General features: G+C 42.9%; 2 protein-coding genes across 2 annotated transcripts; both read left to right on the top strand.

Moving 5' to 3' along the window:
- The first annotated feature begins 678 nt into the window (after positions 1–678).
- LOC115368244 (homeobox protein Hox-A2a) lies at positions 679–4,059 on the top strand. The gene is made up of 2 exons (XM_030064280.1): positions 679–2,346; positions 3,006–4,059. Exons 1-2 carry the CDS (start codon positions 1,983–1,985, stop codon positions 3,710–3,712), a joined length of 1,071 nt encoding a protein of 356 aa, XP_029920140.1. The 5' UTR covers positions 679–1,982; the 3' UTR covers positions 3,713–4,059.
- Positions 4,060–7,866: 3,807 nt separating this feature from the next.
- Positions 7,867–9,689, top strand: hoxa1a (homeobox A1a). Its single transcript, XM_030063726.1, has 2 exons — positions 7,867–8,485; positions 9,310–9,689. The coding sequence occupies exons 1-2, from the start codon at positions 7,873–7,875 to the stop codon at positions 9,687–9,689; spliced, it is 993 nt and encodes a 330-aa protein (XP_029919586.1). The 5' UTR covers positions 7,867–7,872.
- The last annotated feature ends 15,781 nt before the right edge of the window (positions 9,690–25,470 follow it).

Below are 25,470 nucleotides of genomic sequence, written 5' to 3'. Positions count from 1 at the left end.
CGTTGGCGCATTACTGCCTCCTTATAAAGGAAATCGTTGCATCGTTTGGTTGGATTCTTATTTATCTTTTAAAACATCCCTCCAGCGACAGCCCGGCTAAAACTGCGAACAGAAACTGCTTCTAATCTGAGTGACCAGTGTTTCTCGCCACTTCCTGGCTGCATTTGATCCGGGGGAGAGTTAGAAGCCTTAAATGTGTTGTGAGGGCACCGAGCTGTCAGACCTTTTGGCGAGTAAGATTGATCGCGCACAGGCTTCCAGGACTCTTTGTTTGGTATATAAGCAATAAACTGAGAGAGGCCTACCACTTCTCTTCCTCCCCTCTCTTACTCACTATTCCAGTTTTTCCCTTTCTTCTCCTTTTTTTCTTTTGGGTGAAAATACAACATACTCCACTGCTTGACGAAAAACATCCCAAATGTGGCTTTCACAGATTATTCTGGAAGGATATGAAACCAAACACTGCGGGGAAGACCCAATAACATTTCCATGTGCATAATAACCCTGCGATGGATTCGTTGTAAATGGCATTGGTGTTTGTTTCATTGCAGCTACAGGCTCAATTATTATCAGAAATACAGTAGAAATAATCTTTTTCAGCAGAGAGAGTCTTTCTCTCCTTTTTTTTTTTTTTTTTTTTTTTTTTTTTTGCCAATGTCCACCCAACAATCCCTGGTTTTGCTTCGGCATGTGGCCTCTCACTGCCACATCCATCAATAAGGAAGGAGCCCTCTTATGTACAATTATAGTTCATTTCAAATCCATGGTAAATTTGTGTTGTCATAGTCCTGCAATATTTACAAATCGAAAATTCTGACTATTACAAAGGCTGTCTTTGATAACAACAAGAGGAGCGATTGTGTGAGCATTTCCTATGTGTGTGTTTGTGTATATATGTTTTTGCGTGACTGGTGCGAGGGTATGCGTGCGCATGACCTTGTTATTATATCAACCTTTTGTGAATTAAATCGAAAACGCACACCTAGGCTAAGCTATGAGATTTCATACTGTATTAACACGGTCTGGATAGTGTACCATTAATACAATAATATTGTGTGCGTGTGTGTATGTGTGTTATATGTCGGTGTGTTCACAAGTTTATGCTACCTCTGTTCATGTCATGCCAATGTTATGGGATTAATTGGCTCCAACGTTTCATATCAGTCTTTGCTACCTTAATTACACAATGGAGGATTTTATGGCAACAAATGTAAAATGAATATATTGTATACTGTTATTTTGTTTTAATAGTAAATCTTTGCAGCCTGCGTTACATTTCTGAGTATCACATCTTCGTCTCCAGCATTAGAGACTTCACAGACACAGAGCTACTGAACACATTGGATTTGTGGGGTTTGTTTCTGTCAAGAAGTCTCAATATCAGTTTTTGGGGTGTGTGTTTTTTCACCCCTGAAGTCTGACTCTCGCCTGTATGAATAGCTACTGGCGTGATCTGTGCATGTGTGTGTGTGGTGGGGGCGTTCTCGACTGACATCCTCAAACAATACGAGAAAGAGGAGTGCACGAATCCGCGCACCCTAGGCTGGGCTCCTTCCCTGTAATAGTGAGCGTCAGCCATTCTTAAAAAACACATTTTGTAGCTTAGTGGAGTGGAGTGGAAGGGCGAGAGGCGGATAAACTGAGCGGACAAAGATGTAAATAAAAACAGTCGTCCCCCAACTGAGCGAGGCGTTCTTCAGAGTTTTTGGATCAATCAGGCAGACAGTGGCTTCTTTTGATTAAACCCCAAATTGTCATTGGGCAGAGGTAATCATGTGACAGGCAATTCGGTCCAATTTCAACCTTGTCTCCATGAATTCAATAGTTTAATAGTAGCTCGGTCCCCATACGGCCGTAATCAGTGAAATAGAAAAAAACACCACCAGGAGATTTTTTAATGATTTTTTCTCTCTCTTTCTCACTGAGCCGCAACATTTATAAAAATACGCGTGCAAACTTTCCTCGGCTCTCAGGGAGCGGAGATGAATTACGAATTCGAGCGAGAGAGCGGTTTTATCAATAGTCAGCCGTCGCTTGCTGAGTGCCTGACATCTTTCCCCCCTGTCGCTGATTCATTTCAAAGTTCATCAATCAAGAGCTCGACGCTTTCACGCCCGACACTGATTCCTCCTCCCTTTGAGCAGACCATTCCCAGCCTGAACCCGGGCAGCCATCCGCGGCACGGCCGGCCCCGACACAGCCCCGATGGATGCAGCCCGCTGCCCACAGCCTCTTTACCCCCGGAATACCCCTGGATGCGGGAGAAGAAAGCCTCCAAGAGGAACCACCTGCCGACCTCCACCGCTACCACCATCTCCAATGGACCTGTGTGCTTCTCCCCGAAAGGTGGGTGATTTCAAACCGCGGGGATTTACTGCAAAACACAAGCATTTTAAAGGCGAGCGCACCATGCGTAAGTCGTGTATTTTACTGGGTATTTGGAGCTAAATTGTAGGCCAGTGCACAGGCCTGTCAAAAACGAATTGAATCGTTTTTATAATAGTAGTTTTGTGAATATCGCTTTGCTGTGTTTATGTCTGAAGAAAGAGGGGGAAAAGTTGGGGCAAACTTTGGTAATGTACGATGATTTATTCCCCTAGCCGTGCCAGAGTTTTGATGTGTGACAGTAATGAAGAGTGATGGAGTGCCGTTGCCGAGGAGGGCAGCTGGAGCATTCATTAGTATCCCACACTAGCCTGGACCTCACTGCCTTTATACTGTGGCTCTTAGCTGGGCTTTGCCTCGATTTTACCTCATGTGGGGTGTTATTTCCATCTTGAAAACTGTGACTTTACGAGCAGCTTTATGCAGTAATGATATGGTAGTAAAAGCTGTCGGCTCTACGCTTGGGTTAGTATAGCTTCAGCGGCCATTTTGCTGCAGTGTGTTGTGAGCCGTTCTGGTGGTAGCCTAACGCTGGGTTCACAAGCTGGGGAGGTTATGTAACTGCTGTGTCCGTTTTCTTTCGTTTTAATCCCACGCTATCCCGGTGCTATTTTTCCCAGGCTCGCCTGAGATTGTGGAGAGCGGTGGGGGAGGAGGGGGCTCCCGTCGGCTGAGGACGGCGTACACCAACACACAGCTGCTGGAGCTGGAGAAGGAGTTCCACTTCAACAAGTATCTGTGCCGGCCGAGGCGGGTGGAGATAGCGGCCCTGCTGGACCTCACCGAGAGGCAGGTCAAAGTCTGGTTCCAGAACCGGCGGATGAAGCACAAGCGGCAGACCCAGAGCAAGGAGAACCACAACGGGGAGGGGAAAGGGCCTGGCGCCGAGGACGGCATCCACAGCGACGAGGACGACGAGGGCCCCCTGTTTGAGCAGAGCGGGGCCCTGCTGGAGAGAGATACCTGCTCCTTTCAGAGCAACTCGCTGCACAATGGCGAGACCATGAGCTTTGCTGCTGCGCCGCTGAACAGCAATGACAAAAATCTGAAACATTTTCCCAACCCGTCACCCACTGTTCCGGGCTGCATGTCAACAATGGGCCCCGGCTCTGCATCTGGCCCGGACAATGGTGACAGTCCCCCGACCCTGGATGTTTCTATACACGATTTCCAAGCTTTCTCTTCGGATTCCTGCCTACAGCTCTCCGATGCAGCCTCGCCGAGCTTGTCAGAGTCTCTGGATAGTCCCGTGGACATTTCTACGGACAGCTTCTATTTTTTCTCGGAGTCTCTAACTACAATCGACCTGCAGCATCTGAACTACTAATTGAAATCAATCAAAATAACTTTTTTGTTGTTTTGTTTTTATCCGGAACAATGAAAGTCAGGCTACGAACGTATTAACTTTGATGTTAATTTTGTGGTTATTTGTATATTCGGCACATTTATTCTGTTGATATTTGACTTGACGATTAATTCAAGGTAAGGATGAAATTAAATCATTGAAATAGATCTACTCAAACATGGCTTGTAATTACCATAACAAATTGATCTCTTGAAATGGAAATTATAAGTGTATGTGAATAATTATACAATATTAGGCCTATGGAACCTGGTCATTTTTATTTTTGTATAGCTTCCAATGTCTTGGATATTTTTGTTAGAATACAATTAACTTGCTACAATCTTTTGTCTTGTGTTCTGAGTCATTTCTAATTTTCATTCCACAAGTTGAACATTTTAATTGAATTATTCTTGTATAAAATATACTAAATAAAAGTAAGTAGGGCAGAAAGATATAGATGTTATGCAAATGTTAACAACAGGTTGGCAGTGAATATAAATAGCCTAGTCAGTTGGCAAATTGGGTTTGAAAGCACACACACGCACACGCACACACACACACATACACACACACACACACACACACACACACACACACACACACACACACACACACACACACACACACACACACTCACTCACTCACACACATTTGAATTTGACTGTAATTATAGGATTTTATCGTGAATTTGAATATTGCTTGGGTTATTGTAAACTGTTTTCTGACTGGTATGAATAAGCTGTCAGCTTAAAAAAAGAAAATGGCCAGTGAGAGAGAAAAAAATGCCTCGGCGACCGTGGTTCTTAATTCTAACTTCTTGAAAAAACTTTGCAATTATTTTATGAAATTATTTTTTTTAGCCTGTCTAAATTCCTACCGTTTTAACAGCTCACTCAAGTCCAATAATAACGTTTGGTTGGAATTAGCTGTGGTAAATCTCTGCATACATTTACACAGAGACGTTACTATTCTGCTAAGGTTGCCCAAGGAAACCGTAACCCAGGTTGTAACTATTTTACTGCAAAAAACTTTTCTTTTTCATTTTTTAATTTTTCTTTTAGAGTAAGGTAGATAGCAAATAAGCCAGCGAAGATCTTCATTTGACAGAGCTGCTAACACTGTGTGGATGTTGCAGTCAAATACCCGAGCCATGTTTGCCTTCAAGAGCTCATAAATCACTCGGTGGCATGAATGAGACGGACATTAAAGAGACCAATTGTGGCGCAATGTGCACAAATAAAACCCCACTTACATTTTCATACGGGATTCCCCAATTCTAGCTAAAAGGGACCGAGTCTCTGCATGCGTTTGGTAATAATTCATTTTTATAGCTTGTTTAAACAGTGCTCTGGCTCGGCGACAGTGGCAGCAGTAGCAGCCTGCTCTGGTTATGGGGTTGCACTCTTCCCTGGTGTGTAAACCAAACTCAAAACAGACTGCCTCTGGACTACATGCTCTTTAACAAAGTTACATTTACTAAAAATATCTCGCTTATTTAAAAAAAAAAAAAAAAATCATTATATTTGCCTTGATTTGCAATGAGAGATTGTGTGTTTTGATGAGATTTTATAACATGACAGCGGTTGACTGATACGAAAAGTCTTGCAGTTCAATATAGGGATTATGGATGGTTTTGCTTTATTGTATTGCACTTGAGTTGACTTATGGGAATCAGTTATTAGCTCATTGTGGGCTCCACTCAATAGGCTATCTCACTTTAACAGCTTTGTGTGAGAGAACAGCAAACAACCACCGGTTGCAGCGCCGGTCTGCACGGATCGATTTAGAAACTCATCTGCACAAGTTCATAGCCTTGCAATGTTACGGAGCGACCCTGCGTTTGGTTTATCGAATAATCTGGAAGCCATAAGCGGCCAATCGAGTGGCTGAATATTAGCCTAGTGGCCAAGTGTGTGTGTGTGTGTGTGTGTGTGTGTGTGTGTGTGTGTGTGTGTGTGTGTGTGTGTGTGTGTGTGTGTGTGTGTGTGCGTTCGTGCGTGCGTGCGTGCGTGTGTCAGGAGAATGAAGAGGGGTCACTATAGCACTCCAGAGTGCCCACCGACTAACTAAAGGGATAGTAACAAAATCATTCCGAGACAACGCGCCTTTTCTGCTCGCATGTGTTCACACAAAGAGCCAAGGAGCTCCGAGGCCTGGCGAAGTTTATACAGGCAAGGCAGGCAGGACCCACTGCGCCCACGCACTCTGCTGCAGGGGCAGCTGGGAAGAAGGAGGGAGGAGGAGACTGGGGGGTGGGAAACTAGGAAATTATGCTGGCCCCACTGCACCTAGAGCTTTTTGTTCTGGTGGGAAGTTTGAGGGATTCTTGCATCACCTGTCTTTTCAACACTTCCTTGAGTATTTAGTGAGACTGGAATTAGCATGGTCTGTTTGGAGGGCGCTTTTGGGGAAACAGGGCGTCAAATTTCGCAATTTTGACATCCTTTCCGGGAAAAAAAAACTGTTACATATTTTCTATAGCTGCATAACCCAATTTTAATTAGAACATTCAGACACAGAACGTGGTAATTCAAAGCCCATGCACTGATGCAAATTGACTGTCCAATAAAAAAAATCTATCTATCTATCTATCTATCTATCTGTCTATCTGTCTATCTGTCTATCTGTCTATCCGTCTATCCGTCTGTCTGTCAGTCTGTCTGTCTGTCTGTCTGTCTGTCTGTCTGTCTGTCTGTCCGCCTGTCGGTCTGTCTATGTGTTAGGGAGTTTGTCATGTAGGATTTAAAAATACAGGGAATAGTCTCGTGAACTGAGAGACAGGCATGGCCAGTGGGGGCGCTAATCCATTCATCTCATTCCCCCCTCCTCTCTCTCTCTCTCTCTCTCTCTCTTAAAAGAGGCTGGCTGTATATGATAGCTATACCTCAGCCGTCCTGCGCACACTCCCTAGTGCTCCCTCTTTTCAGCGGTGCTTTTCGTGACCATTAATTTCTCCAACAGCTTTATTTGATGAACTTAACAGGATAATCAGCCCACATTCACACCTCGGGCTATATAGGCGCATTAGCACCGCAACTGCACTCGCATTATCAAATCACTTGATCACTATACATGCATAATGAAAACGTGTAGGAGTGAAATCAGAGCAGATAGCAGACCCCGTGACCCTGGGAGTGTGGAAAAATTAATAATACATCATCTTAATGGGTATGTTGTGTTGTCATAACATCACCTGTGACCTCCTTGTGAGAGCATAAAAAAGAAGCCAAACATATCTTGTATCAGCTTGATGGGGGGAAGAAAGGTATTAAGAAACAAACCAGAGGATCTGTTGGCCAGAACTTAACATGAAGGACTGAACTTTTCCTTTGCGTCAGATTGTGTCTCAGTTTGATCTCTGAAACCTTCCTGTCTCTCCCTCACCGTCACACGGTGCCAACAATTTGCTGAGCAAACGCCTAACAGTATTAAAGTGTGAAGCGCCATGCACTGAAATGAGACCCTGATAGCCCACAGATAGCCTGTGGCATACTAACTCTCAGCCATCCGTCCAAGTGAAAATGATTGCTGCCCCTTGCCAACAATGACACCATTATACATATGACATCATGGTAGGTACAAGCGGGGCGGATATGGAGACGCTCACGCGCAGTCACGCACGCACGCACACACACTCAACCATCTCTCTCTGTCTTCCAAAAAATACCGTACCTGAGGTCAGACCGGCGGGCCGTCCTCATGGAGGGGTTGCAGAGGGTGAAGCGTTAATCTTCCCCAGGGTGGCAGAGCGCTCAGCGGGGGTTGGAAGACGCCGTGTTTGCCGTTCCCCGCTCTTCATGCGACCCCGGAGCTGTCCACCACCGTCTGCCTCCCAGCTCATTGTTTGCTCGACCAATACATTAGTGCCGACGCGCGTCACCTTGATCGACGAGCGCCTGGAATTTAAATAGCCATTCAAACACCAATCTGTCACCAGCTAAGGGGATAAGGACAAGTGCCTCACTGGCTGACCCGGGCCCACGTGACAAAACCCGTTCATTGATATCGCCCCCCTCCCTTCTCTGATAAGGACAGAGTATAGGTAAAGGTTGGCACGGTCACTCAGGGTAAGGAGAGAGAGAGAGAGATCAGAGGGTGTCTGTAGGTGGACGGTCCCTCTGTCCCGTCAGGACAATGCTACAATGAGCAGCTTCCTAGACTACTCGGTGATGAGCGGTGACGGTGGCTCATGCTCTGTCAGGGCTTTCCACTCGGACCACGGGATTACAACTTTCCAGTCCTGCGCGGTTACCGTCAACAACTGCGGGTCGGATGACCGTTTCATGCCCAACAGGGCTTCCCCAGACGGCATTCATCACCAGCCGGGGTCCTACCAATCTACAGCGGGCTCTTTGGGTCTCACCTACGGGGCCCATCCGGCCTGCAGCTCCAGCTACGCACCCCAGAGTTTCTGTGCTACATATAACCATTACGCGCTCAACCAGGAAGTAGACTCGGCCGCGGGTTTCCCCCAGTGCGGCCCACTAATGTACTCGGGAAACATTTCCTCCTCCATGGTCTCTCAGCATCGCCAAGGCTATGGTGCCGCCCCTCTGGGTCAGCTCCAGTATGCCCACAGCACCTATGGCAGCGGGCACGAGCAGCCAAACCTGCCCCCTTTCCCTGGATGCTCGAACCCGCTGTCGCCTCTGCACGCTGCTCACCTGGAAGCTTGCTGTTCACCTCTGTCTGAGAGCGCCTCCTCTGCACAGACCTTCGACTGGATGAAAGTCAAGAGGAACCCCCCCAAAACAGGTGGGTGCCATGTGGCGGAGGCTGGGAAGGGTTGCCATTGGTCTTATAGCAGAAATAATGATTTTGGATCATGGGTTGTTTATAGCCCTATGGCATGAATATAATATCTCCAAATGACACTGTAAATGAGATGATCACTGGCTTTGAGAGTGGACTGGCTTCCCTTTGGTTGCCTGTGATGGTATCAAGGCTATCAAGGGTTGAAACACACCCACCCACACACACACACACACACAAACACACACACACACACACACACACACGCATGCATGCATGCACTAATACACACACACACACACACACACACACACACACACACACACACACACAAATTAGAATATCTTTGCTGGAATGAACCCAGATAAAAATGACTATATGAAACGTTGACGGATGTTTGCTGCATTGCACAGTTCTTGCTTGCGGGGAATAGTGGGTGATTTCAAATTTGGCACTTGACTCAAGCATGTGCCCAAAGGCTACATAAAATCTTCCTGGCTGTGCGACACGCCGGTATCCATTACAAAGGGAAACTAATGCGAAGAGGGAGGTCTGGGAAATCCTCAACTTCATAATGTTACACACTTTAAGCCTTATTCACTACAATATAAGGATATGCTCTTTAGCTAGAGATGGTTAATATAGTGCGTAAAAGTACAGAGTAATTGTGCGTAAAAGTTGCGCACTGGCAAAGTCAGCCCCAACTTTGCCTTTATAGTTTCCCTTTTAATGTGGTTCACATGCATTGTCAGAAGATGTGAAACTGTATCTGTCTTCTGCAATATAATGACCATCCCGCTCATCGTTGGTTGTTCATGTGTCCGCAGGAAGGTCGGGGGAGTACGGCTATGGGGGTCAGCCCAACACTGTCCGGACAAATTTCACCACCAAGCAGTTGACCGAGCTGGAGAAAGAGTTCCACTTCAACAAGTACCTGACCCGGGCGCGGCGTGTAGAGATCGCGGCTGCTCTGCAGCTGAACGAGACTCAGGTGAAAATATGGTTCCAGAACCGGAGAATGAAGCAGAAGAAACGGGAGAAGGAGGGGCTGCTGCCGACCAAAGCTCCACCCTCCGACCCGGGTGAGAGTATTCAGGAGAAAATGGACGATGCAGCGTCAGATAAGTCTCTCTCGGCCCCGTCCACCCCATCTCCTCCATCCTCCACGGTGTCTTCCACGGGAGCTGATCCATACTCCTCCAACTAAGGATCAGCTGCCTCCTACCTCTCTGGGCCACGGTCGGCCTGTATATACCAAAGATCATACCCAGTATTTCAAGCCCAAAGTCCTTGTTGATGAATAGCATAGGTGCCGCTGATGTGGACGTTTAGGATGAGTTTATGCACTATTTGGGACTTTGGACAATGATATGGACCATTGCTGGGTTATAGATTTGTTTTATAATGTGTTTTGTGTTTGAAGGGGAGAAGGATGAAATGGCAGACCAAAGAAGTGGGTGTTAGGCCATTGTTTAAAATGTGTCCGTTTTTCTTCTAACTTTGACGTTAAATGTGGGCAGGGTTGTGCTGGTGCAGAGGATACCTTCTCTACACTTTTCTCGGCCCAGTGCTGCTGAACGTGCCAATATGAAGTCACACAGCTGCCCAAAGAAACAAATACCTCAAATGTGCCAACGTTGTGCGTCACGGCCACGGTCTGTCTGATTACTGCACTGGATGTCGTATGTTCAGGCATCACACAATCAACGAGGTGACCTCGTGTATTAATCGCTGTTGGTATAGGCTGCATTCTTATAATACCTTCTCAATCACCGCCCCCTCTGTGTTTCTGGCCTGTATGTCGCGAGTGTCTGTCTGAATGTCTATTGTGTGAGATCTGCATGATGCATAACGCTTTCATGTATTATTGACTGAACGCTGAGTTTTATCAGTTTGGGAACCGGTGATATATGACCTATGTTATAGGCTTTTATCTGTTATGTATTTAATCAAGTGGAGCTTTATCTAGAGCAACGTTTACGGGTCAATTCATGTGTATTAAAGTGCTTTTACCTCTAAGAAAACAATTTCCTCTATGTCATTGCTGTTAAGTCTATTGTATGTTGGTAGTAATGGGAGTAATGGGAGCAGGTGGATGTACTACAAAGCACAGACAGGATACCGAAAGGGAAAGCCATCTTTTTCCGTTAGTTTCGTTAGTTCCTTTAAAGGATATTTGATCCACATTTTTCGTCCATATTTTAGGATTTGAGGATAGAGAGAAGTCAAAGCTCTGTCCATTTATCCGCCGTTTGAAGAGCAGCATGTGTCTCCTTTACGCACAGCAGAATCTCTCAATGTATGCAGCCGTGCGCGCTCCCGTCCCTGGGGTAAAGTGTTATTGGCATAATAAAGGCATGTTTATCCACCGAGGAGATGAGAGCGCGGACGTCAGCGTCATTTGTGATGACAACCTTATCGAGCTCCCGGCTTATTGAAGGGACAAAAAAGAAACTCTATTGATTAAAACATCGAGGTTAGGTTATCGACAAGGATGGGGCCCCACTGGCCCTGTCAGCGTCGACTCCTTGGCTCCCACAAGTTACGTGGAGGTGTCATCATCCCCACCTGATGACAAGAGGAACAGTGAAACCTTGCAGCGCTGTGTGTCATACTTTACTAAGCAATATAATCACTTGAACACAGAGCTGTCACTTTTCCACTGATAACTCAAGCAAACTCTGAGTTATAATTTGATATGTCTCAGAATTATGTATGCCTCCAGGATTGAGAATCAGCTCCTTAAGAGGTGGGAATGAAATATCAAGCACAGCCTATATTTTTCAAAATTAATTAATTAATTAATTAATTAAAAAAAACAAAACAAAACAAAAAAAAAAAGTAGATACTAAGTGGAACAGTGTTTTTTTCACCGCCGTAGAAGAACAAACAAGTCCTTCACACAATTCAAGGCAATTGTTTTCTTCCGTTCCCTCCCTTTTTCATAGAATATCTTCCATCTCATTTTCAAACCAAACAGGGTTTCCTGTCTCTGTTGATGTTTTAATTCCTGGTGTGCACGACGCGAGTCCATCCTAGCATAAAAGGGCGCAAAAGCTGAAATTGAGTCATGATTAATGAGTTGGTTCACCTTTACCTTGGATCCACCTGCAGGAGCTGCTATAGTGGGTCTGAGGAGGCCTGCTGGGGCTGCAGCACAGGCTGCTCATTCTCATTCAGCCACCACAAACAAGGACAAGCAAAGTAAGTCCTCTCTTTCTGTCTTTAATTGAACTCTTTCAAAGTATAATTATTTTTTAAATTGTTTTGTAATGGGATTGTCTGCATTACCTTAAAGCTTTCGGGGGAAAAGGATGTTGGGTTTGACATTTGACAAGGTAAGGTGGGTAAATGGCAAGTCGAGTCAGGACGACACCCTCATTTTGTTGACAGGATGACTGTTTCAGTATAAATAGTCACGAACGTACACAGGGTTGTTGCTCAGAGGCCTGTTTGTGTTTGCCAGGCCTGTCTGGATGTTACTGAGGTCAAAAAAGTATCATCCCATATAGGTGTTATTCTGAGGAGAAACACACTTACAATAACCACTGCACACTTTGTTCAGTTTACGGCTAAATAGTCTTATTTTCATTCCTTTTCCCCCCAGCAAAGTCAACTTGATTTTCTTTAGCAGGGTGTCTATAATTTAAATCATTGTTAATAATTTCTTAACAAACTTCTCAGTATTTAATGAGATGCTATATGTAACAAAATACAGGCTGCAACACGTACATATCCCCTTTATTTTATTTATTTATTTATTTATTTATTTTACTGTTTTGTGTTATAACAGCCAGTTATGTGCGATAGCTTATCTAGTAGCTCTACAATTGCCGTGTTTTTTCCTCCCCAATCTACATCTTGTCCCTATTTGTGATTAAGATGATTCAACAACGCTGTTGGTAAAGTTTTACAAGGAAGACTCGAAGGATCTGCAGACCAGCTCTACAACATAGTTAAAAAATCTCAATTTCAATCTTGTGGACTCCCACTTTAAACGTTTTTATGCGATTAATACACATGTATATTTTAACTTGGCCTGTTGTCATTAGTCTATGATTGAAAACCCTCTGAACTTTTCTAAATATTCTAAAAATATTAACCCACATTATATTAATTAATAGACCTATATTACAAATTATATCTGAAACTTCGAATATCAGTGAGTAGATTTTTTTTTTTTTTTTTTAAAGTTAATTAAAAACATTAATAACAACTTTCTAAAATCTTTCTAAACATTTTACATAGACGTGGATGCATCACCTAAAGCTGCCTTGTCGATAGAAACTCACCGAGGTTTTGGATAAATGGATATCGAAAATGGATAGTGCATGTCTCAAACTATTTGCCTTTTTAGGCTATGTGTGATAATCCATGCTGCGATTTTGTTGCTCATGTAGAATTTGAAGCTCTCGACAAATTTCAGCGGTAGCTCGTTTCTTACAAAGTTATGATGTGGCTCCCTCTCAAATCTCCGTACAGGTCTTCTTTTTCTGCATCTACAATTTCTAAGAAGTTTTATCGCTAGGATCCCAAATTAGGCCATAGACCCCAAATTTACGAAATTACGGCCAAAAATATTCAGACATAATATAATTTCTCTGCTGTGGGGGAGAAAAAATGTGGAGAAAATTAAAACTATCACAGAGTAAGTCATCAGAGTAAATTTTTGATATAGAGTAATTTAAATCGTAGCAAACTTTAACAATTTCTCTTGATTCTGGGGGTCCCACAACACAGCCTCAAGGACCCTTGGGTGTCCCAGGACCCCACATTTGGAAACTTGAAAGCCCCAAGGCTTTCCAAAGCTCCCTGCAGGCCCCTGTGCGCCGCGCAGGAGCCACACGGAGTGGATTAGAAACGCAGCTGACCCTCAATGGAGCCTCGGGGTCAATCCTCGGTCATCGTTTGAGTTTGTTGTCACAGCAGCACCCAAACCTAAACAACAGTTTACAGAACACACTGGGCAAACACGCTCCTCGACAACGCAGTCACAGTCCAGCTCCGACGGCCTGTTTGAGCAAAACACCTCCATAACTCATCTGCAAATGCTAAAAAATGATCTCAGCATATTGAAAAAGGTCTATGAGGACGTTTTCACTGGTCCGACCTCCAGATTCTGGCCCTGTGCGGCTGATGGTTCCCATTAGGGCCCTCGGATAAACACATGGACGATGACAGATGTTTGACGCAAACCATTAAGGCCTCGTGAAGGGGGAATAGATGTTTAAAGCTTCTGACTTAAGGAGGTGACGCAGAAATTAGATGGAGAATTTATTTATGAGATTGGAGAGTCGTTTGCGCGTCCTTGACGTGGCCTAAAATAGACCCGCGCCTTGTGCCAACCAGACGGTTGTGCCCTGTATGGAAAGCAACAGATCAAGAAATAATATTTTGACAGTGAGTGGTCAAATGGGCTCATTGTGTAGGCTGCAGGCCTACACAATGAGCTGGTTCGTCCTGAACTAACGCATGGTGATATTTCATAAGTCTAATGAAATTCATGCAATCTCTTTATATTTGTGAAAGCTTTTGTGCCGCTCATTTGACGTGAAGGTAAACAAGTCATCTAAAATACAACAATTATTTTTTGTTTTTAATAGAACCACAACAAGAAATAGAAAAAAGAAAAAGAAAAAAAATATTACTACTTGTAACGATTATGTTTCTTAACCGGCCAAAAGACCAATCTAGACTTTTATGTAGCTAATTATTTTGTATTTTAAAAAAATCGAAGACATCCAAATATTTAAATCAATGGAAAGTTTGGGTTCAAACACTAGCAATTTGAAAAAAATAAATGTACTGCACAGAACTAAAAACGTCTGGGATAACATTAAAATATAAGCATACCATAAAAGATTAACCCGATTTCATTGCTGCTTATTTCATTTCTAAAGTTTATGATCCTGTTCTTTTAAATTCGTGTCATTTTTAATGATAATTCAACTTGAAATAATTAAAAAAAAAACATGCATCTATTTTCTTTTCAGCATAATATGAAGAAGATAATATAGAAATAATAAATTTAACAATAGTCTAAAACATAATATTTCTTCATTTTTCAAGTTTTTAATCTGTTCCCCACCAGGTGCTGGGTGGTTGTACTTTGTTTGAGCTGAACTAAACCAAGCTGATTTACGAAACACAGGAGCCGATTTTTCCTCTCAACAGTCTCTTCGTTTTTTGTTGTCAACCTGAATCAGCCTCGTGTGCTCAGCGCCTTAAAGGGCGTTGGAGCTGGTTTGTGGTTTACCGACTTTGATCTGTCTGAATGACAAAAATCCAGGGTATTTAAACAAGCCTTACTTATAACCTATATAATAATAAACGTGTCTATGTATATCCAAAAACTGATCTCAGTATCCGTGCACACACACACACACACACACACACACACACACGTGTATATATATATATATGTATGTATTTACATATGAAGATATATATATATATATTTACATATGAAGATATGTATATATATATATATTACACACAAAACTGATCTCAATTTCTTTTTCACACACATACACACACGTATGTGTGTGTGTATATAAGTGTGTGTATATATGTACACACACACATGCACACACACACACACACACACACACACACACACACACACACACACACATACACACACACACACACACACACATACACACACACACACACAGATACTACATATATATGTAGTATCTGTTTCATTTGTATCTATTATAAAGGCTAAAAAAATAAATCTGTATCTTAACAAGCAGCCTTTGATAACGTTGTCGGTTTCAGCAACATCAGCGAGCGCGCAAAAGACTAAAACATGAAGTGGAAGCAGGGAGCTGACAAGCCAAAACCCATGCCACCTGAGAGGTTACAGGTAATCAGTCCACCACCCACCCACACACACACACACACACACACACACACACACACACACACACATACAGACACACATACAGACACACACACACACACACACACACACGCAAACACAGAGACACACAGACACACACACGCACACACACACAGACACACGCACACACACACAGACACACACACACACACACACACACACACACACACACACACACACACACACACACGTGCAGACATTCATGTATAAACCAGAGCAAATTTGGACACACACAAACTCATGTCATGCAAGTGCACATGCATGCTTGTAGATATTCGAGCAGCCACAAGCTCTCATGCACATGCACAGACATAGATGCAGGCACACACAGATATTCAGATTCAGGCAGCACTTCAGCTAATGCAAATGTACAAGTGTTTGTAGACACTGAGCTCATGGGCAAGTTTGTACATGCATGCACAGGCACACAGAGACATAGAGAGGGAGAGAGAGAGAGACAGAGAGATACAGAGAGAGAGAGGAGGTTTGAAAAGATGTCAAACTGTGAAACTGATGCCTCTGCCTCTCACCTTGTAGATTTCATTTTCTTCAGAAGATGAGTGTGTATATGTACGTGTGTGTGAGCGTGTGTGTGCGTGCAGTGGGGTGGTGTTAGAGGAATGGACCATGAAGACAAGAGAATGAACTAGGAACAGGAAGATGGACGGACAGAGGGGAACAAATGACAGCGCTTACACAGAAAATAAGTGAGTTCAGAATATGCATTGCTACCACCCGTGGCAAATATCCATTTGGCATTCGTGCCGCCATCAAATCTTATTGACCGAAGCTTTTGTGGCTAAGCGTCATTTCTCCGCTGTAATGGAGAATTTCTCTGTGTTCTGGGACATTATGCAAATGCTCAGCATGAGGACACGACAACACACCCTGGTCAGTGTGTCCTCGGGGCCTTGCAGTAGCTGGAACAGCTTTGCATACACCTGTACCGATCAGCCTGTACTTTTACATAAACTTCTCACTCCTGGGCTCTGTTTATGGTCACCCACGGCACTCTGCCTACAGGGATCCAAACATCACCCAACAGAAAGACGGAGACAAACACACACATGCCAGTACAGCAGACAGAGAAAGTGTTGATCCATTATGGGAAGAAAAAAAAAGGATGGACAGAAAGAGCCTGAAGCACAGAAAGACAGAGAGGCAGACAGACAGAAGTCACTCATCAGGGTAGTCGAGGTATTGGCACGTCTGCACTCATTGACCACAACCCCCATTGTGATTGGCAGCCAAAATGAATTCCTCCATCGACAGATGTGCATCTCCATGTGCCGATAAAGGGATGGAGCCAATGGAGGGATTGACAGTATGATGGAGGAAGAGAAGAAGGCAAAAGAGAGCAGAGATGACATCATGTGATTGGTGGCGGTCTGTCCTACTGCAGCTACGTGTGTGATGCTGGTTAGATAGCTGGTATATCAGAGGCGTCACCCAAAAATAGTGAGCGACGGTGTGGAGAATGAGGAAAAACCAGACCAGAATGTTGCTGAACAACAGTGGCCCTCTCTGTCAGTGCCTCAACGAGCAGAACTCACCTCAAGAAGTTGCCTGCAGTTTTCACCACCGATTTTCATCAAGGTCATTTTTGGTTGTGTGTCGAAGGAGTCCTGTTTGGCCGAATGGAGTGACACAAAGAGGCATGAAAGGAAGCGAGTTAAACCAGGGTGCTTTTGCGGTCTGAGGCCCAGAAGGAGAGAGAGAGCGAGGGGAAGAGAGGGCAGGGAGAAGGGCAGTGGTATAGAGACAGAAAGGTCCATCCATCACGCACACCCTGACCTCAGGTTGACCCTGCGCTGGCAGCCAATGAGGCGCCCTCACCCCCTAAAGAAAGCCCCCCACCACACATAGAGAAGCCCTCACACATGCACACACTCACACACACACACACACACACACACACACACACACACAAACACACGCACAGACAGGAGGGATCGGGTATCTGTGACGCCGAGTGGAGTCTTTGTGTTGGCCATCGTCGCTTCCCACAATCCTTTGTTTTAACGTGACTAATGTGAGTACCAACGCCTGACAGACAGGCTGCTCATCCAGCCGCAAGCGTGCACACACACACACACACACATACACACACACACACACAAACATTCACTCTCCACCCCACCCCTACGTACCAGTCAGCAGACAGGAACAAGCATTGCAGAACATTCTGGATGGAAATTTGTGGATCAGAAAATTAGGACTTATTAGACAGATATGGGTGAAAATAATAGGAAAATGTACCCTATTCATGATGTGTATATGTACATTCATGGTATACACTGATCACGTGAATCTGTCGTTATTCCTTATGGATTTTTAATGTTAAATCTTCACCAATCACAAAGGCGAGATGTGGATAAAGAGACGCAGAGGAGAAGGATTTTTAATCTGGCAACAAGGACACAAACGGTTGTGCAAAAGGAGCTCAGCAGCACACATGAAGAAGCTGTTTATGATATTTTGTACATTCAGTTTTTTTTTTTTTTTTTTTTTTTTTTTTTTGGGCTTGTGTCTTATCTCTACTTCCTAATCCACAACCAAATAGTCTCAGTGATTGTGGCACTGATGTGTCAATCTGAGTAGGCTTAAGCAAATGTTCAGGTTGTTTGACAGACAAATGCAAACCTTTTCAAAATGTGTTCTCTCCATGTTTGTGTGCGGTCACAGGGCTCCTCTCAGCTCTAGGTTTATCTGCAGTGCTACATAATGTTTATCGCAGCAACACGTCACCGCAGCACTGTGCTGCTCGTGAACTAATTCCTGGTCCTCGAGGCCTACAAGGAGGCACAGTCCTAATCAGTTTGGTAAAGAAAAAAAAATCTATAATTTATGGATGTTTATTGAACACGGTCTAATCAAGTTCATTCATTCAAGCCTTTATTTAAGCCTAAAAAAAAAAAATAAATAAAAAATCATTGACGTTTCATTCTCAGTCTCATTTACAAATATGTCCAGATACAAAGAAACAGAAAATTAAACAAGTCAAAAGAGAAAAATACTTAGTGAAACAATTGCACACTGAGTTGAAGTGAATTGAGATCAAGTAAAAGTTTTTTTATTGTCAAGGCAGAATTTTAATTATAAATCTTCCAACCTTAAGTGCAAATTTTTCATTATTGGTTTAATACTTTCCTCATATGCAAATAAATTAAAGTGATGTCACATGATGAGCTATCCTGCCTCTGTATTTCTCATCTATTAGTATTAATCCTGCTGCAATACAGTGATTAATACTGATATGCAGCTAAATAAGTTTTGAATCATGACATGATACATACTCTGGCATTTATTTTAAATACAACTTTATTGTAGATGCGCTGCTTGTATTCATGTACACACTGTGCTATGAGCTATGGGTTATTGCTAACGTCAACTAGCAAGTCAAACTTCACCTAGAGAACTGGATAGCTAAGATGGCATTCAAATAAATAAGCAATCGGGTTGTGACATTATACCTTACTGCCATTAAAAGTAACTTGCAGCAGTATCTATTGAGAGAAGTGAGATATTAGAGTACTGCAGTGTTGCTAAAAGTAGAACCATTTTGTGATGCCTTGTGTGTGTGATCAGCCTTAACATTATGATCGGTGTATTGCATAGCAGTCTACAGCCCGTAATGACCTCAGCAGGGCACAAATGGGAATGACAAACAGAGTTGTCATTTTTATCACTGGTTCAAAATACCTCCACACTATTCAGGCTGTTTTGGTTTCTGCCATTAGTGTTTCTGGCTGAGCAACATATAGGATCTGCAGTGTACCTACACAGCCTCCATGGAGAAACAGTGATCAGGGATTTGATTTTTATTTGTTTTTGCACCAACAAAAGAATTGGGATAAATAACAGTGTAACATAATGGCTTCCTTATTTGAAAAAGCAACCTATTATATGAATTAAAAAGCTGATGTATCTGGATACTTGCCACCACAGAAGTGTAGTCTGAGCACTCTAACATGGTTCTTTGTCACGAGTTACTGCCAATTGAGTGCAATAACTGTTGCAAATATTTCAAATTGTATTTGAACCAGATGTGCTATCAGCTCTGCATTGACTCACTGACTAAAATGACAGATAAACTTGATGTTCTTGCCTGTTTTCAATCATATCAGGTTCCAATTACACTGGATGTAGAGTACTATTAGTTGTAGAGAGCTAAGGTGCTGTCAGTCATACTGATAATGGAAAAAATATCTTCGATCACCTTTAACTGGATTAACAATTTGTGGTAATTTAAAAGTGCAATATGCAAACTTCCTGAAGGGTGGTTTATAAAGTGAAGATCTTGTAGATTAAACTGCCAAAAAATCTGGAATAAGCACATAATTTGATGATGGAGCCCACATGGTTCTTATCAGTGCCTTACTCATTGATGAATTGCATGCGTATTCCATATTTTTGGTCTAAATGCCCTCACTTAAATCATCCCACAGCAATTTTGTAACATGCACCTTTAAAAAAAAAAAAAAAAAAAAAAAAAAAAAAAAAAAGACTGTTTTGTTGTACCAATGGATGTTGCGTTATATGTGCTGCAGGTGGTCTCTATAGCTTCCTGACTCAAACCTGCAGGCCCAGTGCTCTTTGCTGAATACTTGTCAATAAGCAACGACTGCCTGAGCCAAGCCTTTGGTCTCCCGAATAACTGGACAGGTGGAGCAGCACGTGTTGAAATCGCCTTGAGGAGCTCACTGTTAACATATCACAGAGAGAAACAAAGACCCACAGTCACTGCTCATACACACACACACACACACACACACAGAAACAGACACGGCCGCAGGGACCAAAGGGAGGTTTCAGCACCTCAGATTAAACGTCTCCATATCAGAGAGGGTTTGGAGGCGTGTGAGCGTTGGGTTCTGCCTGAGGGGACGTGCCAGCGATCGTCGGGCCCTTTGAGCTCACCTGACTCTGTTTCACCTGAGAGCCACGCCAGTGCTCAGCCTGTCAATCTCTCCCATAGGAAGATGAACGGTGCTCACGTGCGTTGTGACAGAGGACCACTGGAAATGTAATCTGTGAGGGATTAGGGAGCAATTTGTGCGTTAACTGATACAAACTGGAGCTGTCGACCTCTCTGATGGCTAACTGTTGTGCTCACGTGGGCGGGGCTTGGCTTGGCAGATTTGCAAGCTCACTGGGAAAGTTTGCTGCAGTGGTCACAGTTGTTATACTTGTCTGGACTTCTTCTGCTCCTGATAGTGTGACTGGTGTGTTACAACAATTTTGTTCAGACCTTCTGAAATGAACACTGACTGTTAAACACCTCTTGACAAGCAGATCTGGAGTCCCCTAACAACCCAAAGGATAATTTATATATCCCAAATTACTCATCAACAACATTTATGACAGTGTTTTGGAGCTTGAAATGACAAACACAGCAGTGGAGCCAGCATGAGTGTAAAAGCAGTCAGTGGGTTAAACAACAGCTTGTTATTGCAAAGAATGACGGAGATGCTTCAGTGACAGATGTAAGGCTTAGTGTAACTCTAAGCCTTTGGTTTGTGCACACCCCGGAGCGCATTACACTCTGCGAGCCTGAGAGCCAAGTGAAACTATGCACTGATAGGCTGCCTGTCGCCTCCAGGCGAAGAATAGTCTAGATCTGGATCTCCAACACCCGTTACTGTAAGCTTAGGAAGACAAATTGACACTCAGTTAAAATCCTCAAGATACAGTATGTTTATGGTTGTCTAAACACAGTAGATAATAGCTTTTTATCGCATTGTTGGAGTTGAGACACTGACAGAGGTGGTCACTGCTGTTCAGCAACACCAGCGAATGTGACTGTGAGTCAATCATGATTTCCATACAGTAGTAACTCTAAAAATACATGTTTTTTTGCGCTTTGGCAACATCTTCAGTGCAGAGCAGTAACTACAGTGGTGTTTCTGCACTGCACCTGTCAATCAAACAGTGTGGGCGGGGCTCATTTGGATTTCCTGTTGATGCAGTTTAAGTTTCTATAGGTGGGGTTCTTTTCCTTGTCAATGTGGTCACAGTTGTGGCTAAACGCTTTCTAACAAACCAGTTCTTTTTTTTCTTTTGTTCCAAACTGATGTTGTTGCTGCTGTTTGAAACGTGAAACACATCACTTCCTGGGTGCCAGAATGTTTTGCTTAGGCAAACCTGACAAACAATTGGTGTTAAGAAGAGCAAATGTCACAATCTGAAACTGACCTATTGGTTGTGCTAGATCAGTCAGATCAGATTTGTAAAGCAGCAAAATGGACATTCATTAATATGAAAATGATATGGATTATTACTTTAAAGGAATGGTAGCCTAAACCTGGTTTAAGGTGGTGATTTTCTTATATAGTATTGTTCTTGAGTATTATCCTCATCATCCACCAATTTTTCAAAATAGTAAAAGTCACTAACTGTAATAAAATGGTAGTTTTGGGGGCTGCGTTTTCTACAGTAATCCATTCCAGCAGGGCTGAGTGGGCTTTAGCTCTCCATGCAGGGTAACAATAATGTCTTAACGCTGAAAACATCAACCAACTTTCCAGTAAAGTGACAATATCCTACTTGTTGGAACTGAAGGAGCAACAAGCCTTACTAGCATTTCAACAAAATCTTAACAAATGTTTTCATAGCCAACATTACTGTAGAGCTCACTTGTTGAAAATGTGCACTTTGGAAGCTTGCAGTAGTGGAGCTGATGTAAGAGAGTCTATATTTTATACCATCACTAGTTTGTTCCGTACCATATTGAAGCACTTCTCTAGCCCTCACCTCTTCTCATACAGTATAACTAATGATTGGTAAAACAATCCTCAGCACAAAATCACTGTTCCATGCTAACAAGCTAAGAGTTACTGTCACTCACTAATTAATTGTTGAGCTTTGTGGAGGATAACAGGTGGAGCTGAAGAGTCAGTCAAACAGGGGCGGCAATATTAAAACCTGTTCTTAAAAACCGTGTTCTTATTGACCGCTCCACTTTTATATGTGAAAGTAGCTTTTTATCCCCAGCAAAGCCAATCATCTGACTCATCATCTGACAGAGAAATGAACTGATACACCTCTGTATGTATAGAAGTGACTCAGATCCTCTCAGTGTCACATTTTCTACACCAAATGATGACAATAAAAAACATCTAATGAAAATTTACATATTTGCATTTACCATCCCTTTGATGCTAAATTACTGAAGGGCACTTTAGTTGGTGACTCTTAAGGCTCAGCTGACAAAATGCGTGAAAGAAGTCAGACAGACGATGAGAATGTAGACTCATCAGAAACTCATCAGAGTGTAGACTCAACCATCAAAGTAGATATGTTCCTATTCCACGTTTTTGTAAGTTTTGGTCCTCACTTCACTGACACTTTGCAATTTTATGCAGTGTACCTTTAAGTTACCATATAGTGTTGTGTTTGGAGTGTATACTTTGTGTCCATTGTATATGTGTGTACTTTGTGTGTGTGTGTGTTGAAGGGGTCTGACCTCTCCAACACCACACACACTCACCTGCAGACAGCTGGACAGTCGCCCTCCTCACACCCCCACCACCGTGGACCCCCTCCCCCTCGCTCGTTATCATTTGAGCTCCATGGGGACCGGTCTAATGACAGCGCTTGTCTATAACGTCGTCCTGGCGGCTTGTGTGTTACTCTGTCTGGGTGTGTGTGACTGTGTGTGTGCATGTTTGCCCTGTAATGACAGCGGCTGTCTATAACCGCTCGTCCTGGCAGGGATCATTCGGTCCCCCCTCTCTCCCACGTCCGCTGTCCGGTGTCACCCGTGTCCGGGCGGACGATGATGTGATCTTTAGTCCCCTCTGCGATCTATAGACTGGCATTTGGCTCGGGGAGCGTCCCCCGGCCCTGACGTGCATGCTAAAGCTCGCCACTGCCAATAGCCCCAGCCCAACCCCACCACCCCACCACCCCACCCCCCCCACACAGGAAGTTAACACCAGCCAGCGCTATAGCCCGACAGGCAGTATTAGCTACAGGCCAATATTGAAGTGGCAGTTAGCCACTGAAGTTAGGGCTCCTGTGGGGATTAGGGTAGAGTGGTTTGTGTGTGTGTGTGTGTGTGTGTGTGTGTGTGTGTGTGCGCGCGCGCGGGGTAGACCAGCATGAGACCAGTGTCAGTGGCTGATGCCTTATAATAGTGATGAAATATGCAGTGAGTTGGACATTCAGAAGTCACTGGGTTGGATGCGTTTGTGAGAGAATAAATTTGTAATAATAATCCACTACATTTTTATATTTTCATGTTCTGTACCTACTGATATAATGCGCTAATGCTTCAGCCTGTAATCTTGATCATGAAAGAGTTTGCATTTTCTGATCTAAACACTTACTGTTGGACTGTTGATTACTCCAGGAAAAAAACCTTCTGCTACAATACTAATGAATTTTACATATCTGGTGGTGTCAACAGTTGTTTATTTGGAAAAAAGAAAAAGAATAAAACTCAACTTAAACTTCATCAACAGAGAATCCAAAGAAAAGCCATTCCAGTTTGATTGACAAGTGAACTTGGGGAAGGAATGTTAATTTTGTGTACTATATAACATTGTAAAATTTTAATATTTAGGTGGAGGCTCCAGATAAGCCCACTGGGTTTTTTGCCTCTTCCTGCACTGTGTGATATTTGTTATCTTTGTTATTTTTTGTATATTTTAAACTGTTAAAAAAAAAGGGCAGTGCAAAAACACCACAGTGAGCACTTAGCCCCAAAGATGCTGCCAGCTTTAAGCAAGAAATAACCAACATTTCTGTGTAAATTAGCAGTTTAAAGTCAATTAAAGTTATATAGCCTACCATCTTTTTACCATCTGTATCCACTTTGCATGTGATATCCATGTTATAACATTTACAACTTTTTGGTGACAACAGGTGTTGTTTGCCAGCTTGACTAACAGTAGTCTGGGACTTTCTGTACGATACATCAGACCAGCTTGAGGTGACTGCCCATAGTAAGGGTCAGTTGTTCACCATGGTGGACAGTAACAAAGTACATTTATTTGAGTACTGCACTTAAGTACATTGGTAACACTTTACAATAAGAGTACAACAATTAACGTTAGTTAATGCCGTAATTGTAAATTAACTGTTAGTTAATGATTATTATGGCATTTACTAATGTTAATAATATCTACAATAAGCCTTAAATAACATATAAATTAATACCTTAGCATGAACAGCATTAGAACATGATTCTTAGACACATTAGTTAACGGTTAGTTAACTGTTACTTAATGTTTATTACCTGTTACTTAATGTTTATTACGGAATTAACTAATGTTAATTGTTTTACTCTTATTGTAAAGTGTTACCAGTACATTTTTGAGTATCTCTCCCTTCATTGAAAATTTGTTTATTGGAAACATATGACATTTACTCCACAGCATTTCAGAGACAAATATTGTACTTTTGACTCTACTATATTTCTATGAACGTTGTCATTGTTTGTAACTTTTAAGCACAGCTTGGAAGTCAGCTGCGCTATTGGTCACATGCTGTGTTCCTCCCAGGAGACAAACCAGTCGCAGTACCTGCTCTCAACTGTGTTTGATGGAAAAGTGGAAATACCTCATTCAGCTCTTTGAAACAAGCCCGAGCAGGACATCTGCTTTCAAAGTAAAATGCACCTGTTCTGTTTTATTAGCAAAGCTCAAACGACTAGCCCGGCGGTGGTCAGTGCATTTGTGTAGCAAAGTGGTTTTACAAGCAAGTCGGTGCATTTATTAGGTGCTTTCAGAGAGTTACCAGGTTCTGTAAATCCATGGTGAAAACAATACAGCAATGCACTGATATTAAAAAGGAAAAAGTACTTTTAAAAAGAAAGTACTTTAACTCAAGTCAAAATCTGACTGAGCAACTTTCACTTGTTGTGGAGTAATGTTTGACCAGGATTATCTACATTTTGACTTGAGTAATGGGGTTATATATTTTGTCTACCACTGGTTGTTGGTTAGTGATCATTTTAAAGAAATATTTTACCGCAGAACGCAGCAATTGACAATTCAGAAAAGAGTTTCACACAGAGCCACATAATAAGCATGCTTATTGTTTTCCTCTGGTTGATATTCTTCCTCATTTCCCATCT

The sequence above is a fragment of the Myripristis murdjan genome, chromosome 11 (assembly GCF_902150065.1).
Source record: "Myripristis murdjan chromosome 11, fMyrMur1.1, whole genome shotgun sequence".
NCBI classification, from domain to species: Eukaryota; Metazoa; Chordata; class Actinopteri; order Holocentriformes; family Holocentridae; genus Myripristis; species Myripristis murdjan.
Note: the sequence above shows the minus strand (reverse complement) of the source record. Positions and strands in the feature narration are given on the sequence as shown.